General features: G+C 41.6%; 1 protein-coding gene across 1 annotated transcript in view; it reads left to right on the forward strand.

The window, feature by feature from the left end:
- Positions 1-17,951, forward strand: part of gtdc1 (glycosyltransferase-like domain containing 1) — a 406,530-nt gene extending 388,579 nt beyond the window's left edge. Inside the window, exon 12 of the mRNA XM_069935022.1 lies at positions 17,639-17,951. Within this exon, the coding sequence (XP_069791123.1) occupies positions 17,639-17,647 (9 nt within the window). The 3' untranslated portion in view covers positions 17,648-17,951. The remainder of the gene's footprint in view (positions 1-17,638) is intronic.
- Positions 17,952-18,248: the final 297 nt, after the last annotated feature.

The following is an 18,248-nucleotide window of genomic DNA, read 5'->3' on the forward strand; positions in this document are numbered from 1 at the left end:
ACCGAGACAGAGGTGCACCAAAGAAGAGGTACAAGGACTGCTTAAAGAAATCTCTTGGTGCCTGCCACATTGACCACCGCCAGTGAGCTGATATCGCCTCCAACCGTGCATCTTGGCGCCTCACAATTCGGCGGGCAGCAACCTCCTTTGAAGAAGACCGCAGAGCCCACCTCACTGACAAAAGACAAATGAGGAAAAACCCAACACCCAACCCCAACCAACCAATTTTCCCTTGCAACCGCTGTAACCGTGCCTGCCTGTCCCGCATCGGACTTGTCAGTCACCAACGAGCCTGCAGCTGACGTGGACATACCCCTCCATAAATCTTCGTCCGTCAAGCCAAGCCAAAGAAAAAAAAATTACAATGTATTCAAGTTTGACTCAATGATTAATGGTGAAGGATGGAACATGCAAGTAAAATGGGATACTAATAATTGTGCAATGCTGCAGTTAATGAATTTCAACATGTTAAAAGTGAGATCACATTGTGTCCATGCTTGGTCTCAGACTCCCAAAACAGACACTCTTACAATCTCTGTCACGAAGAGAGAAAAAGATTTGAAAAGTGCAACATCCCCACTGACACCTGGAAATCTATTAGCCTATTAGTCACAGAGCCATCCAGCATGAAGAAAGGCCCTACGGGCCAACTTGCTTGCGCCAACGAAAATATCCTATCCATATATTTCTTATCTGCCTGTGCTTGGCCATATACCTCTGAACTTATTCTATCCATGATCTTTCACTTGGACAATCCAGACTGCTGATATTCTGACTATAATGGAAATACAGTAAACCATAACCAGGAACCAAGCTATGCAGGAACAATGAATCACAATGAATTGCATAATAATAAACAGGGAGATATACATTTCCACTCAGTCAAAGTCAACTTACGTCAGGACCAGATGAAATTGATAATGATTTCAGTCAGAATGGGCATGTTCAGTTTGTTTAAGGTTGTATCATAAATAATGCAACTTAGTTGTTTGGCAATTGACAACCTGGGTAAAAAAAATTAATATGTAATATTTATCTCTCCTCATTAAGACCTGACCTCTTCATAAGAAAACCCAGGAAATATTGCATGTTTCATTTCCATTCACACTTTTTCAGTGGTTTAATAATGATTCTTTGAAGTGATGTGAAGCCAGAATAGTATTAATTAAAACATTTTAATCCTGATTTTTTTTTAACATAGATCTTCTTTGGCTTGGCTTCGCGGACGAAGATTTATGGAGGGGGTAAAAAGTCCACGTCAGCTGCAGGCTCGTTTGTGGCTGACCAGTCCGATGCGGGACAGGCAGACACGATTGCAGCGGTTGCAAGGGAAAATTGGTTGGTTGGGGTTGGGTGTTGGGTTTTTCCTCCTTTGCCTTTTGTCAGTGAGGTGGGCTCTGCTGTCTTCTTCAAAGGAGGCTGCTGCCCGCCAAACTGTGAGGCGCCAAGATGCACGGTTTGAGGCGTTATCAGCCCACTGGCGGTGGTCAATGTGGCAGGCACCAAGAGATTTCTTTAGGCAGTCCTTGTACCTTTTCTTTGGTGCACCTCTGTCACGGTGGCCAGTGGAGAGCTCGCCATATAATACGATCTTGGGAAGGCGATGGTCCTCCATTCTGGAGACGTGACCCATCCAGCGCAGCTGGATCTTCAGCAGCGTGGACTCGATGCTGTCGACCTCTGCCATCTCGAGTACCTCGACGTTAGGGGTGTGAGCGCTCCAATGGATGTTGAGGATGGAGCGGAGACAACGCTGGTGGAAGCGTTCTAGGAGCCGTAGGTGGTGCCGGTAGAGGACCCATGATTCGGAGCCGAACAGGAGTGTGGGTATGACAACGGCTCTGTATACGCTTATCTTTGTGAGGTTTTTCAGTTGGTTGTTTTTCCAGACTCTTTTGTGTAGTCTTCCAAAGGCGCTATTTGCCTTGGCGAGTCTGTTGTCTATCTCATTGTCGATCCTTGCATCTGATGAAATGGTGCAGCCGAGATAGGTAAACTGGTTGACCGTTTTGAGTTTTGTGTGCCCGATGGAGATGTGGGGGGGGCTGGTAGTCATCACCCTGTACAAAAACAAAGGCGAGAAATCAGACTGCTCAAACTACAGGGGAATCACGTTGCTCTCCATTGCAGGCAAAATCTTCGCTAGGATTCTACTAAATAGAATAATACCTAGTGTCGCCGAGAATATTCTCCCAGAATCACAGTGCGGCTTTCGCGCAAACAGAGGAACCACTGACATGGTCTTTGCCCTCAGACAGCTCCAAGAAAAGTGCAGAGAACAAAACAAAGGACTCTACATCACCTTTGTTGACCTCACCAAAGCCTTCGACACCGTGAGCAGGAAAGGGCTTTGGCAAATACTAGAGCGCATCGGATGTCCCCCAAAGTTCCTCAACATGATTATCCAACTGCACGAAAACCAACAAGGTCGGGTCAGATACAGCAATGAGCTCTCTGAACCCTTCTCCATTAACAATGGCGTGAAGCAAGGCTGTGTTCTCGCACCAACCCTCTTTTCAATCTTCTTCAGCATGATGCTGAACCAAGCCATGAAAGACCCCAACAATGAAGACGCTGTTTACATCCGGTACCGCACGGATGGCAGTCTCTTCAATCTGAGGCGCCTGCAAGCTCACACCAAGACACAAGAGAAACTTGTCCGTGAACTACTCTTTGCAGATGATGCCGCTTTAGTTGCCCATTCAGAGCCAGCTCTTCAGCGCTTGACGTCCTGCTTTGCGGAAACTGCCAAAATGTTTGGCCTGGAAGTCAGCCTGAAGAAAACTGAGGTCCTCCATCAGCCAGCTCCCCACCATGACTAACATAGATTCAGCCTTTGTGAAAGCTAGGTAAATTAATATTATAGATCAGAGCAGAATATATGATTTTTTCACCTTATCTTTAAAAGGTGTCTGTGGTGCACTGTTAGCCAGAATCAGACACACACAAAGTAAAGACTGTACAACAGGCTTTAATCCACAAAGACTTCCACAGAGCCAAGCTGGCTGTAGCTGCAGTAACTCTGAGTGAGACTTTGGGAGGCCGGCGCAGGCTTATAGCCTGGAGGGTGATTGACACCTGAGCGGGTGGGGCTTGATCCATTCAGGCCGACTGATAGACAGCCGGCCAGGTGTTGTCCTGTCCCCTTACACTCCTGCAGGTACAGAGGTTGCCCCCTGCAGTAGGCCAGTGGTGTACCACCACAGTGTCCATCATATCATTTATTATTTATGAACAAATGAACAAAGTAGATTTCCTGATATTTCCTGGATGAATATTTTGAGTCGCACAAATGTGAAGGTAGCACCTGACTTCCTTTCTGCATGCTTATGTATGAGATGCCCATGGATGGGGAGTTCGACAGGGATCATTGTGTACCATTCAATTGAACAGTCTCATATAGGTTCACCTGAAATTACCAAATTTCATTCTTACACCACATATAGTCGCATTCGTAGCTTGTTTTATTTTACCATGCACTTAGTGAATACATGCATAGGCTTTTCCCTGCTAGTTCTGAGCCTCTCTCTCCAAGGTGCAGAAGTCCCGCCCCGTGACATCATCAGCCTGCTTGATGTTTCCCTTACTTTGCATTTGAAGCCCCTTTTTCTGTGGCTTTGCCCACTATAGTTACCTTTACACATTCCGATACAACATTTACAATACACAAGTCTTTCTTGACTCTGGATGTTTTACAGTCTCTGCAGATTCAATCCCTGTGATCTCTTTACTTCTCATCCTGACCTCATTCTTATTATGCCAGGCAAACTCTGTGTTTCAGTTGGCAGAGTCTCTGGACCTGCCTTTCCAGGAGTGTCCATTTCTGGCCCATGCTCTTGTTGCTTTTCATCTGGAGACTCAGGTATGGGAACGAGATGTTGGCAATTCTGTCTCTGTGTCCTTTGTGGTCCACTAACCGTGTACAAATGTAAGCTGTGATGCATGGAAGTTACTGTACCTTGCTGTCTTGCATCAGAGATCGACACGTCATCTCCTGGTGCCAGCTTTTCCAGGTCGCTCGTTCTGTGTCATGTGTTATACCGCTTCGCATTCATATACCTCTTCTCCCTCTCCTCATTCCAGATTTGTATCAGGTCTGGGAGTTCAGGCTGCAACTACTCTGGAAGGGTTAGTGACTTGTGCGAGGGTGACATCTTATTAGTAATTGGGCTGGATAGTAGCCATTGCTCAGTGGTGTGGCTCTGTACACCAATAGGGCCTGGTAAGGGGCTTTTGCTTTCTTGAGCAGGTTCTTCGCTGTTTGTACTGCTCACTCTGCCTTACCATTGCTTTGTGGATATTTAGGGCTACTGGGTACATGCTTGAACCTGTAATCTGCTGCGAAGGCTTTCATGTTTTGTCCAGAGAATTGTGGACCATTGTCGCTTACTAACATCTCTAGAATGCCATGCTGTGCAAACATCAGTTTTAAATGAACAATTACATTGGTAGTTCATGTCGGTCTGAGTTGTGCTATTTCTACGAATCTCAAGAAATAGTCCACTACTAATAAGAATGTGCTTTCCCCAAGAGTGAATAACTCTGCAAGAGCGAATAAGTCTGCGCCAAGTTTTTGCCATGGCCTATCAGGGAATTTACTCAGCATCAGTGGTTCTCTTACATTTGTCCATTCCTGGATGCACTCTCTGCACCTCAAGACAATCTCGCTTATTTGATTACTCAGACCTGGCCTCCACACTGTTTGATTGTCACTTTCCCGGCACTTTACAACCCCTTAGTGGCCCTCGTGTATTTTCTCAAGTACCTTGTTCCGCATGTTAGCCGGAATAACTAATCTCATACCATGCAGGAGTTGTCCATTGTGCCGACTCAGAACAGCCCTCTCTTGCCAGTAATGTTTGATTTGTGCTTGTAACTGGTTTCTGACTGGTTAGCCTCCAGTGCAATATTTCATGACCTGTGCCCACACACTGTCAGCGCATAGTTGCTCTCGGAGCTTTGTCAGATATCTGTCACTTGTTGGGAAATTTTCCATCACTGTCTCAATGTAAATATCAGTGTCCTCCATGAGGTCTTTGTCAACACTTATGGTTCCGCCTTGTAGTGGGAAATGAGAGAGTGCATCCACAGTTGTGATGTTCTTCCCAGTTATGTGTATGACTATGTCATCAGCCTTATCCTGAACCACTGTATCCGTGGCGGCAGTGAATCCAGCGCTTGCCCACCTAGCAGACTCGCAAGTGGTTTGTGGTCCATCTCCAACTGGAACTGTAGTCCCAAAATAAAATTATTGAATCTCTTGCAAGCCCAAGTCGGTGCCAATGCCCCTTTATCCAGCTGCGTGTACTGTTGCTCTGTTACTGTTAGCGATCTGGAAGCATAAGTGACTGGTGACCAATTGTCTCCATCCTTCTGTAATAATACTGCTCCCAGTCCATATGGTGAAGCGTCAACAGTTATTCTCAGTTGCCTATTTGGATCATACAACTGAAATACTGGTGTGGATGACAGCTCTTGCTTGAGGTTACTAAGTGTCCTCTGTTGCTCATGTCCACAGCTCCATTGGTTTTTCTTGGACAACAGGTCTCTCAGAGGTTTGTCCTTTTCAGCCAGGTTTGATATGAACTTCCCTAGTTGGTTCACTATACCGAGGAAACTTCTGAGTTCACTAATGTTTGTTGCTCCTTTATGTCCTGCAGAGTACTTGTCTTGTCTGGGTCTGGTCTCAGGCCGTCTGCTGAGATGATACACCCCAGAAATTTCACCTGCCTCCTTCCAAACTCACACTTTGTCATGTTGAGAGTGACCCCTGCCTTTTCTGCTCATTCTAGGACTGCATGGACTCTCGCATCATGTTGGTCTAGTTTGTAGTCCCCCAAGTGACGATATCGTCCATGTGGCAGACAACTCCTTCCAGGCCTGCAGTAACCTCAGTCACCATTCTGTTCTGGAAGTGTTCAGGGACAGAGAAGATACCAATGGGTAGGCGATTGAAATAGTAACACCCAAATAGCATGATAAATGCCATGTAGAGAGCTGATTCTTTGCACAAAGAAATTTGCCAAAATCCCATGTTTGCATCTAACTTGGTAAAATATTGTGCACCAGTGGACATGCCTAGGGTTTGATCCACCAAAGGAAGTGTAAACTTTTCTCTGCACACTGATCCATTCAAGGGGGTCAAGACCACACAAATGCAAACATCTTTTTTATTCTTTTTCACTGTTACAATCATCCCGCAACACCATTCTGTAGGCTTTTCTATGCGGTTGATAACTCCAAGCTTCTCCATTCTTTCAGGCTCTCTTTTCATTTTGCCCATGAGTGGCAATGGAACCCTTCAAGGTACTTTCAATGAAAATGGTTTCACATCAGGCTTGAGTTTAATGAAATATGGCTTCTGTATTAGCCTGAGTCCATCGTAGAGTTTGGGGTATGCTTTCCAGACCATCGCCTGGTCTACGGCGTCCAATCTGGCCACTAGCTGAAGTCTCACTGAAGCTGGTCTGCTCAACAACACCGCTTCTAAGTCTCCTACCACGTACACTTCTTCTGTGGTGCTCCTCTCTCTGCATGAGAGTGTTTCTTTTGCCGATCCCAGGAGCATCAATTTCACTCCTCCTAGACTGTAGAGTAGCTTCTGTGTTTTTCCTTGCTTGCCGTCTCTAGGTATAATTTGGGAATGGCTGTAACATTGGCCCCTTTGTCGGTTTTGAAGATCACTTTGCTCCCTCCTACGTTAAAGTCAGCCATTCAGGGCTCCTCACCTGATGTTATTTCCCTGAGGAACTATCTGTCCACGTCCTCCGCTACCTCATTTACCATACGGGTCGACCTACAGACTTTTCCATAGTGTCCTTGTTTACCACAGTTGTGGCATTTTGCCCTCTGAGCTGGGCACTGAAATGTTGAGTGGAATGGTAGTTTTCCGTACTTGGGGCATGTCTTGCGTTCTACTTTACGTAATTGTTTTAACTTTTTGCTGTCCTGGTGTCTGCCCTTTTCCTTTAATCCTCTGCTGCCTTTCTCTCTTAAGCTGCACTGCACCTACTGTTATTAGTTTGCTTGCACACATTTCTTGCAAGTTGGTTTGCTGCTGCTTTGTCACCTCTGACTGTCTAGCCATTATGACTGCTTTCATGAGGGGGAGGTCGTTGGATGAGGAGGAGGTCTTTGTCGAGTTGCATCCTCTCTGACAGTGACGAATCTCTTAGACCCACTACTAGTCTGTCGCGTGAAAGTTTGTCGTGCAGATCCCCATACGCAGTTCTCTGCCAGTGAGTACGAGGCTGGAATGAACGCGGCTACTGTTTCTGCAGCCTGTTGCTTGATCTTGTTAAATTTCGCCTATTCATAAATAATGACCCAACCCTCTCCACACTCATCGTACTGCTGCCGCTGCACGCCTGTTAAGTCCAGGCCTTGTATCACGTCATCAGCCTCATCCCCCATGCAGTATAGTAGCATATTCACCTGCCTAGCTTCAGAGAAATTATTTAAATTACTTGCCAGTCTGAAGTGCTCAAATCTTCTTATCCACTTCTGCCACTCCTGTGGCTTTGAGATGTCGAAGGGTGCTGGAGCTTTTATTGTGAAAGTCGCCATTGGAGGAACCACCACTGCCATTCGCGGTGCCTCTACACGTTCAAGCTCGTCCTCCATCTTAGCTCACTTCTTTCACTTTTATCCTTTAACCGTCTGTCCTTCTCTCTGTGGCTCAAAGCTCCACCTGACACCATGTCATGTTGGATTCAGACATGGTCATTATAAAAATGGCCTTGAGCCTGGAGTCACATTCTTAGCTTGTTTTATTTTACCATTCACCTGGTGAATATCGACATGCGCAGGCTTTTCCCTGCTGATCCTGAGCCTCTCGCTCCAAGATGCAGAAGGCCCGCCCCGTGACATCATCGGCCTGCTTGATGTCCCACCAATTGTGTTACACCACACCATGGATGAGGCACAAGATCTCCTTATGTTATACTAATCTTACCACACAGGCAGAAAAGCAAAGCTAGAAAGTGAGGTTATACTTGGTTGAAGTTGGTTGTAGAGGATTGTTGCCAAATCCTTTTCAAGCTTATGAAGGAAGTAGGTACACAGGCCAGACCCTCAGAAGGGCAATTAAATCCCTCTCTGACTCAACTGAAATGAGCAGCCACTGGCTCTGGCTGAAAAGGGAAGATTTTATCTTAGCTCCAAATGGCCACGAGGAAAAATAGATATGGGACACACACCCAGGTCTGATTAGCCTGTGGTGAAGGTGTCTTGTGTTTAAAAGGCCGAAACACCCAGTGATACCAGGGAGTACCACTGAAGATCCATCCAATACCAGATAATATTCCCTAGTGGTCATCCTCCATTATTGTAATTGAGTTAACCAACCAGAGTAACTCGATGAGAGAGGATCAATCTAACCAATACTGAAATGTCAGGGATTGTAAGACACAGACTTGTTACAGGACCACTTGAAAGTACCAAACACACAAGTGTGCGCGTACATACACACACACCACACACACACACACACACACACACACACACACACACACACACACACACACACACACACACACACAGAGAAATGTATTTTGAATATAGAACAGTATGTGGCCTTTAGCCCATGATATCTGTACCAAATATGATGCCAAAACTAATCTAAATATCTCTTGCTGGACGTGATACATATTACTGTTCCCTGCATATTCACATGTGTAACAGCCTCTTAAATTATATGATTGTGCTTGCTTCTACCACTACTCTTAACAGCCCATTCCAGGCATCAAGCTCTGCATCTCTCCTTTAAACTTAACTCTTGCTCCACCACCAACCCCCAGACCTTAAATGCACATCCTCTAGTATTTGACCTAATTTCACTAGGTGAAAGATTCTGACTGTTTACTTATCTATGTCTCTCATAATTTTATAAACTTATATTAATTCTCTTCTCCCACCTCTGATGCATCAGAGAAAACAACTAAAGTTTGTCCAACTTCTTCTTATAACTCATACCTTCTAATCTTGGTTGCATCCAGTAAATCTCTTATGTACCCTTTCCAAGTCTCCACATCCTTCATTTTATAAAAAGACCAAACAAGTGGACTCTCACCAAAATTTTATGTAATTTTAGCATGATTTCCTTACTCGTATACTCCATTCTTGTTTAGTGAATGCAAGCATGCTTTTTTCTTCACCTAATCTACTTGCATGACTACTTTTATAGAGCTGTGAATTAGGACCACCCTTCCAATCCCTCTGTAAATCAATGCTTTGAAGAGGACCTGCCATTATCTCTATACTTGCCCCTTACACTTGACCTCTGAAAGAGCAACACTTTACATTTTCTTCGATTGAACTCCATTTGCCATTTGTCTGCCCATATCACCGGAGTCATAGACTCATAGTCCTATAACACAAGCCCTCCCCTCCCAACACGTTCTGGTATATCTCCTCAGCGCCCCTTATAAATTATTGATATCCTTCCTATGGAGAATAAATTGAGCAGAAGATATGGAGAGCCTGCAGAGAGATAGAGATAAGTTGTGAGTGGCCAAGGGTCTGGCAGATGGAGTATACTGTTGGCAAATATGAGGTTATCCACTTTGGAAGGTAAAATGCAAAATCAGAATATTATTTCAATGGCAAATGATTGAAGCCATTTTGCTGTGCAGATGACTTGAGAGTGCTTGTGCATGAATTGCATAAGGTTGGTTTGTAGTTGCAGCTGGCTATCAAGAAGGCAAAATGGAATATTGGCCTTCATTGCTAAAGGCATTGAATATAAGACCAGGGAGGTTATGCTGCAAATGTACAAGGTACTGGTGAGACTGCATCTGAGTAATGCTGGTCTCCTTACTTGAAGAAGGATGTACTGGCTATGGAGGTGGTGCAGAGGAGTTTCACCAAGTTGGTTCCAGGGATGAAGGGGTTAGCCTATGAAGAAAGGCTGAGTCGTATTGGAATTTTGAAGAAATGAGGGGGTATCTTATAAAAACAAATAAAACAATGAAAGGCGTAGATAAGATAGAGTTAGGTAAGTTGTTTCCATTGATAGGGGAGTCAAAAGCTCTGAGATAGCCTCAAGATTGAGGGCAGTAGATTTAGACAGGAGTTGAAGAAGAACTGCTTTTCCCAGAGACTGGTGAATCTGTAGAATTCACTGCCCATTGGAGTGGAGTCAAACTCAGTAAAATATATTTAAGACAAGCTTATTTCTCCTATTATAAATAATATGGGCAAAAGACAGGCAGGTGGAGATAAGCCTACCCGCAGATCAGCCACAGCGGAACTGGGTTGAGGAGCTGGATGGCCTACTTCTTCTCCTATTTCTTATGTTCCTATAGCTGTTGACCAGTACTGCACACAGTAGTTCTAGTAGACCAGTAGTTCTCAATCTTTTTCTTTCCTCTCACATACCACTTTAAGTAATCTCTATGCCATCAGTGCTCTGCGATTAGTAAGGGATCACTTAAAGTGGTATATGAGTGGGAAGGGAAGGTTGAGAATCACTGCTCTAGACCCCATTGTTACTGAAATATTTTGCCTGATAAAAATTGTCATTGGCCCATTTTCTTTGGAGTTATGAAGCCATGCACATAATGAATCAATTAAGTACGATTAAAACAGTGGTTTTCAAACTTTCCACCCACATACCACCTTAAGCAATCCCTTACTAATCACAGAGCACCAATGGCATAGGGATTACTTAAAGTAGTATGTGAGTGGAAAGAAAAAGGATGAGGACCACTGCAGTAAACTAACAGTTAAAAACAATTGCATTTAAGATATATAACATTGTCAATGACTTTCTTTCATGAAACATTTGGAATTCAAGAACAGAGGTTACAGAGTCGCTGCTGGTCTGACTTTTATTTCATCTGAAATGTGAAAGGAAGTCGTTGATGAAAGTTCTCATCTGAATTATTTACTTTATCTTACTCCATTAAAACTATTGACCATCAACTTTTTTTTTATGAGGAATGACATTTATAGTGAAAAGAGGAAATATTGATAATTAAATTGTCATTTTAAAGATACCCAAATGATGGTAAAAGAGTGTAGAATACAAGTGTTTATGTTGGTGAATGAAGTGCATTCCCACAAGGCAATACATCACTGATCAGGTTCAATGGGTTAACATTAGCTTCTCTTTGAAGACTCAAAAAGATTTCAAAGAAAACCTTCAATACAGGGGATGCATTTTGATATACAAATCTAAATAGCTTCTCTGTTACAGACGGATTCAAAAAATTGGTTTCTGCAACAAGTGTCCACAGATAAAACTGATGAAACCAGATTTGAACCCCAAAGCATTAGTGCACTTTAGCATTTATGGCAGCAGACACTTTCAGCAAATTCTAAAGCTTAAGGAATTTCACGTTTTACCCTAATATTAGTTACTATATTGACTTTGGAATTTATTTTGTCATCTTCATGTTTCTGTCATTAAGAGTTTGGATACCGATTAAAAATTTAAAATCTTGTCGATGTGACTTTTCACAGTAACTCTAGACTATTATTGATAATGCAATGTGATTACTTTTTTATATATATACTTCTGTTTCTAATGTTGTGCCGTTGGTTACCATTCATAATCAATTAGTTCATTAAATTGATCACCAAAAGGCACATTTCACAAACTACTCAAAATGCACTTCTTTTCATTCCAACTCTCTACCGAGAATAGAACCACATTTGATTGAGGTTGTAGAGCTCGTCGAAATAATCAAAAGACTTGTTGATCCAAACCAAGGCTTTTATTAGCAAAAGACAGGAGCTCTTCACAGGTGGCCAACAAGTCCGGAATGATCCGACCTGGCTAGTGACACAACCCAGACAATAGGCATGGCTTAGCTCTCAGCCAATCGCTGTAAGCACAGTCTAGATACAGTAACTATATACACTATGTACATTGGTGATAGATCTGTACTATCACAGAGGTAAAGGCAAAAAAAAATGCTTCTGTACATTTCGATCCAATATGTTTCTCTCAGTAATCATTCTGCACTCCTGAAGTGATTTGAATGTGTAGGATATGTTGAACAGGTTTCTCTTGTTGATTAAATACAGGATAGTGTAAATAAAGAATTTCTATCTTTCTTATGAATCAGTTATATCTTAAGATATCTTAAATTTTATTGCTTGTACTCACTTTACAAGACTTGCTGGTGTTTAAGAAATAATTTTTGTTGAGATTAACTCTTTCCCAATGCATAATATTCTAAATATTGCTTTTGGGTATTAAATTATTGGTTGCACCAAACTAACAAATATTGAACAAGAATTGATAATAAATTTGGGGTTGGCCACCTTTTGTTCTCGATTAATAGCCTTTGTAAATGTTCAAGTATCTACAACAGGAATAAGTGATAATTTGAAAGTCTTACTGATAAGAATTTCATGGTGTCACTACCCCCTCACCCCAAGAAATGAGTGTACAAGTGTACTGAGTGTAAAAGAAACATGTGTGTTCTTTGTATGTCTTGGGTAGCAGTGTTGGCAGCGCTGATGGGGGGGAGGGAATTTGGCGACATACGCTGAGTGCAAGGGGAGGGGGGAGGTTCTGACTGGAGCACATTAAAAGGCTCAAAAAGTAAATTAGCAGAGTTTTAGCCTTGCAGGTGTATTCATACATGTAAAATGAAGGAAAAAAATGTTTTTTGTTGTTATATAGGGATATATTTATTAAAAATAATAAATTTCTGCTTAAAAACTCCACAAAAATTTTAGAGACAGTTATTTTGGTGTCACTCACTCTGATGGTGTCACCCACTGTGGTCCATCTGAGTTTGAGATGTATTTTTCTCATCTCAATTCAAAATGGTTGACCCTCATTTTAAGACTGTCATCCCTGGCTGTAGACATTTAAACCATGTGAAACATCAGTTTTATATCTTCCATGAAGAATGTTATATTTTTCAATGATGTCACCTCTCATTCTTCACAAAATAAGTGATCATTGGTTCATTCTGCTTAAAACATGCTCATATAGGCATACTGTATCCCAGGAATAAATCTGGTGAAAATTTGCTGCATTCTTTTGTAAGCAAGTCCTTCCTTTGATACTCATTATTCCTGTTGAGCTCTGTAAGGCTCTATCTTAATTGGAATAAGACAGCTCCACTCTTGTACTTAAATCCTCTTGTAGTGAAATCCAATACACATTTTTTATCTTCTTAATTGCTCAATGGACCTGTATATATACTTTAACTGATTAATTTATCTGGACAAATGTAAATGATTTAATTTCCTGCGCAGTCAAGGAATTGCTGGAGGAACTCGGCAGGTCAGACAGCATCCATAGGAAGACCAAGGAGCTTATTGTTGGTCTTAGGAAGTAGAAGCCAAGGGACCAGACACCTGTCCATATTGACAGGACAGAGGTGGAGTAGGTAAGAACCTTCAAATGTCTGGGAGTCCATATTTCAGAAAACCTCCTCCTGATGCCAGCACATTGAGCTAATCATGAAGAAGACACATTGACACCTCTACCTTCTAAGAAGTCTGAGGAGATACTGAATACCAGGTTGTGATGCAACCAGTCAGTGTACTTTCCACAGTGTTCCTGGTTGAGATTTGAAGTACATTGACTGGTTGCATCACAACCTGGTTTGGTAATTCAAATAGCCAGGATTACAGAAGGCTCCAGGAGGTAACAAACATAGCCAGGTCCATCACAGGCCACCCATCCACTGAATACATGCATAAGACCAGAGTGATGACCTATCACCTTAGTCACAAACTCTTCTCACTGCTACCTTCAAACAGAAAGAACTGAAGCCTGAAAAGCGGCACCTCTAGGTCAAGAGCAGTTTCTTCTAACAGCTGATAGGCTCTTGACCCTCACAATCCCTGGTTACACCTAGTGATCTGAGGAAAGAATCCGGTCTCGATGGAGTATCCGCTGAGTATTAAAAATCATGGATATCTTCCACATCTCACTCCAGTAGGGTGTGGTACCCATCTGTTTCAAACAGGTGTCAATCTTACTGGTGCCATGGAAGATTGTGATAACTTGCCTAAATGACTATCGACCAGAGGCACTCACATCAACAGTGATGTAGTGTTTTAAAAGACTGCTGTTGAAGTTTATCAGCTCCTGTCTGAGTGGTGACCTTGATCCATTCCAATTTCCCTATTGAAGCAACAGGTCTACGGCAGATGCCATCACACTGGCTCGCATCTTACTCAAGCAAGTCCTTGAGTACCTGGACAACAAAGATGCATACATTAGGACGCTCTTTGTCAACTACAGTTTGGCATTTAACATCATCATTACCTGAAAATTGATCAGCAAACTCCAGCACCTGGGACTCAACACCCCACTGTGTAATTGGATCCTGGATTTCTTCACCTCCAGATCAGTGATGATTGGTAAGAACATTTCGTCAATAATCCCCATCAGTACCAGGGCACCACAGGATTGTGTTCTTAGCCTCCTGCACTCTTGCTATGCACCTGTGACTGTGTGACTCTTTATGGCAACAACACCATCCACAAATTTGCTAATAATATCAAGATTGTTTAAAAAGGGATCAGCATCCAGGAGGCAGATTCAGAACTAGACTAAATGGTGCACCAACAACAACCTCACACTCAATGTCACCAAAACCAAAGAGCTGATTGTTGACTTCAGGAAAGGAAAACCTGAGGTATATAATCCAGTGCATTCCCCATAAATGATGCTTCACCGATTTCTCTGCAAACCTCATCGCTCACCTGGCTCTGCATGGATGGCCATCAGCTCTGCCTCAGACATACTGCCGCCAGCCTTGTGATCTCTGAGCAAACCTGTACACAAACGTTGATAAGAGGAGAACAATGCTCCTGGGTAACTGGCGTCCAGCACCAGTCCTTGGACACTTTACAACCACACCCCTTTGATCATAACCATTTCTTTTTATTTGCATCAGAAATTCACATATCTTGTTACAAAAGCCTTTAAATTTTAATCCTTTTCTGACCGCTAACTGGAAATGGAGCTGTGCAGTACATTAATGAGCTGGAGGAACTCGACAAGTCATGTAGTATCCATGGGAAGCAATAGGCAGTTGATGTTTTAAACCTGAGCCCTTCAGGAATGCCAAAGATTGGGCAAACACTCGAAACATCGACTGCCTGTTGCTTCCCATGCTGCATGGATGAGTTGACTTGGGTATAGGTACATGGCCCCTTCTCGAACTGCTCTGCTCATCCTTCCATACACAGTTGCTTTGTCCTCTTTATTTAGAATTTTAAAATGTTCTTTCATCGGAACCCATTCCCTCACTCTCCTACTCCCAGTTATTTTGCTCGCATCTTTATCATTTGCTCTATTCATTTCAATTCATTAGAACCCTGGACCTGCCCCAATTCATGCGAAGCCTGTCCCAGAAAAGCAGCTCCTTTTTTTCCCTGTACTGGTGCCAGTGTTCCATGACATGATATCCATTTCTCTCAAACTAATCTTTGAACAACACATTCAAAGTGTGATCAGAGGAAATAGTGATTCTGGAAAGAGTTATGGACCACAACCATTTGTTTTGCATCCTCTCTATTCCTATTATGGCCAAATGAAAGTGAAATAGTCAAGAATAGTGAAGAGGTACCTTCTTATCAGGAGGCATTTCTGTTGGAAATTAAGCTTTAGTGAAAAATGAAGAAATACTTATCACCTTATAGTCCAGATATTTGTTACTTTTTATTGAACTAAGAACTAAAAATTTAATAAACACACAATTTTAATAAATCTTGTTGTTGTTTTGAAGGATACATACAAAGAATCTTGTCCAAAATCATCACAGCTTGGTGTGGGGACCGCCTTGCTCAAGATCACAAGAAATTGCAGGGAGTTTTGAATCCATCTCTGGGCATCACACAGTTCCTAATGCCTGAGAAAAGCACTCAACATAATAAAAGGCCCATCCAACTCTAGTTTTACTTTCATTGTGCCCTCTCCCATCACACAGAAGATACTGTATAACTTTAAAAAAACATATCACCAGATTCAAAGACATTTCTTCCCCACAATTATCAGATGATTGATTAACAATCAGAAATAAATTTAACTATTATGCTCCAAAGTAGTATCTTCTTGAGGGGGTTTCAATTATAAAGTCAAAAGAACAAGGGTGGAACATTTAATTTCAACTGATCTCTAATACATCTTGTTTTATTAAATTAAATTATGACATATTTAACTTTCATAATACAGGAAAATCCAAATGTTTACTGATTGTATTTGAACTGGATGCAACAGGGCAAAATTGTAAGTATCAAAATAACAAGGCAATAATTCAGCATATCTGTCAAAATATGGGACCAATTGGGTGTTAATTGGCATCTGTAAACTGGTTCTGACAAGCTTGTTTTTATTTCTAAAATATGTCAAATGCTGTTAATGTTTTCAGTTGAAATTTTGGGTACCAATTGTCACAACTGAAAGGGATTTAACATAATCAAGTGTGTACTCAAACAGAAGGTGGGATCAAATGGTTTGCCAATTTGCATGAATCAAAAACATCGCATCACATCTTGCATTGACATAACACCTTCAATAAAAAAAATATCCTGAGGCATAATCAGAGAAAAGTTTCAAGTGGACCAGAAAGAGTTATATTAATCCAATGATACACAGGTTTGTGACAGTAAGGATCAGCATATTTTCAGATATATTCCTGTTCTTTTACAATTTTGACAGCCTTTGTGTGGGTGTGCCTTGGTCTGGTTTGGAAATCCCCATGCTATGCCAGGTCTTGCTGACCAGCTTGGAGTCATCAATGAGAAGCTGAGAGGACTCAGCAACTCAGGAAGCATCCACAGGGAGAAATGGGCATTCAATGGTTTGAGTTGGGACCAATTTATGAGACTAGTAGAAGGATGTTCGTTGAGATACTTGCTATAAAAAAAATCCATAAAGGTAAGAAAACTTTCCAGGACACTCCCAGCAATTTCTCCACTATTGAGGTGGGACTTTTCAATTAAAAAAATATTCATACAATAGAATTTATTTACTGTTGGTGATGTTGAATAAACTAAATTGATCTTCAGTTTTGATTCTTCTCAATCGACTGTTTATTGACACATTTTCTAATATGATTAAAAGAAAACACATATGACATTTAATTCACTAGAGTATGGAACAATGAGTTTCTGTAGTTTCTCAATCTTGCTCATTGACACAAAACATGAACTCTGTGTTTATTTCTACCACTGCATTTACGGTTTTTATTTTATATTCGACAATAATTTCCACTCTGAATCATGCAGAATGGGAGATTTTGTTGTGATAGTACAATTAAGGCTGACCCTGATAGAATGGGACTTTTATTTCTTTATTAGTAATTCCTCAGCAGAACATGGCTATAATCACCCATTTTTTTCCTATAACCTCGGAGTAGATTCTGGTTGGTGGTGTCAGTCTTGGGGTTTGCTGCATCTTGGTGTCAATGGTTCGACTCACTTTTTTAATACTTTAGCAACAGCATTTGTAGTTCTTAAAGAATCTTCTTTCTGAGTAACTGCCTTGATCACACCCGCAGCCACTGTGTGTCTCATGTCATTAACAAGTAAATTTGTTTCTTCAGATTAACATCTGGACTATTTCTGAAAATTTACCTTAATATGTAAAAGTCAATGAAAAAAAATCCAGATGCAGATTTCTGAAATAAAAACAGAAATTTCTGGGAATATTTTGCAGGGCAAATGACATCTATCAAGAACAGTTCATGTTTCAAGTTGGTGGTCATACATTGGACCTAATGGACATCTCCTCCTAGAGTATTGATGGAGGGAATATTCTTTTGAAAATCCATCTCACAAGCAATGTCAACAAATGGAAAAAAATCATTGTATAAGAATAATGACAGCTTTTTACAGAACAGAGAGTCTAGCAGAAATGAATAATATGTACTCAGGAGCCCAGGGAGCTGTCGGCAACTGATCGTACTCAGGGGATGTGCAAAGGATGTATAATGTGAACAAACAATCAAGATAAACAGCAATACTGCCAATTTACTCTGTCATGTGACTTTACTTGTTATTTATTTTACATTATTTGTAATCAATGTTTTATTTGGGACAAATAGCTTTTCAATAGGTTTGCCTTGCCAACAATTTTACCCAATAGCTCAAGGTAAATGGAGAGAAAGGTAATGAGGGTACAATACAATTGTTTAATTGGCTATAAAGAGCAAGCAATCTTATTAGCAACTGGGAAACATGACTTGGGCCTTGATGAAAATGATGAATCAGAAGTACACACTTTGTTATTTTCACCTTCATCTCACGATTTAAAACTGTTTGATGTG

This window comes from Narcine bancroftii, chromosome 4, assembly GCF_036971445.1.
Source record: "Narcine bancroftii isolate sNarBan1 chromosome 4, sNarBan1.hap1, whole genome shotgun sequence".
Lineage (NCBI taxonomy): Eukaryota > Metazoa > Chordata > Chondrichthyes > Torpediniformes > Narcinidae > Narcine > Narcine bancroftii.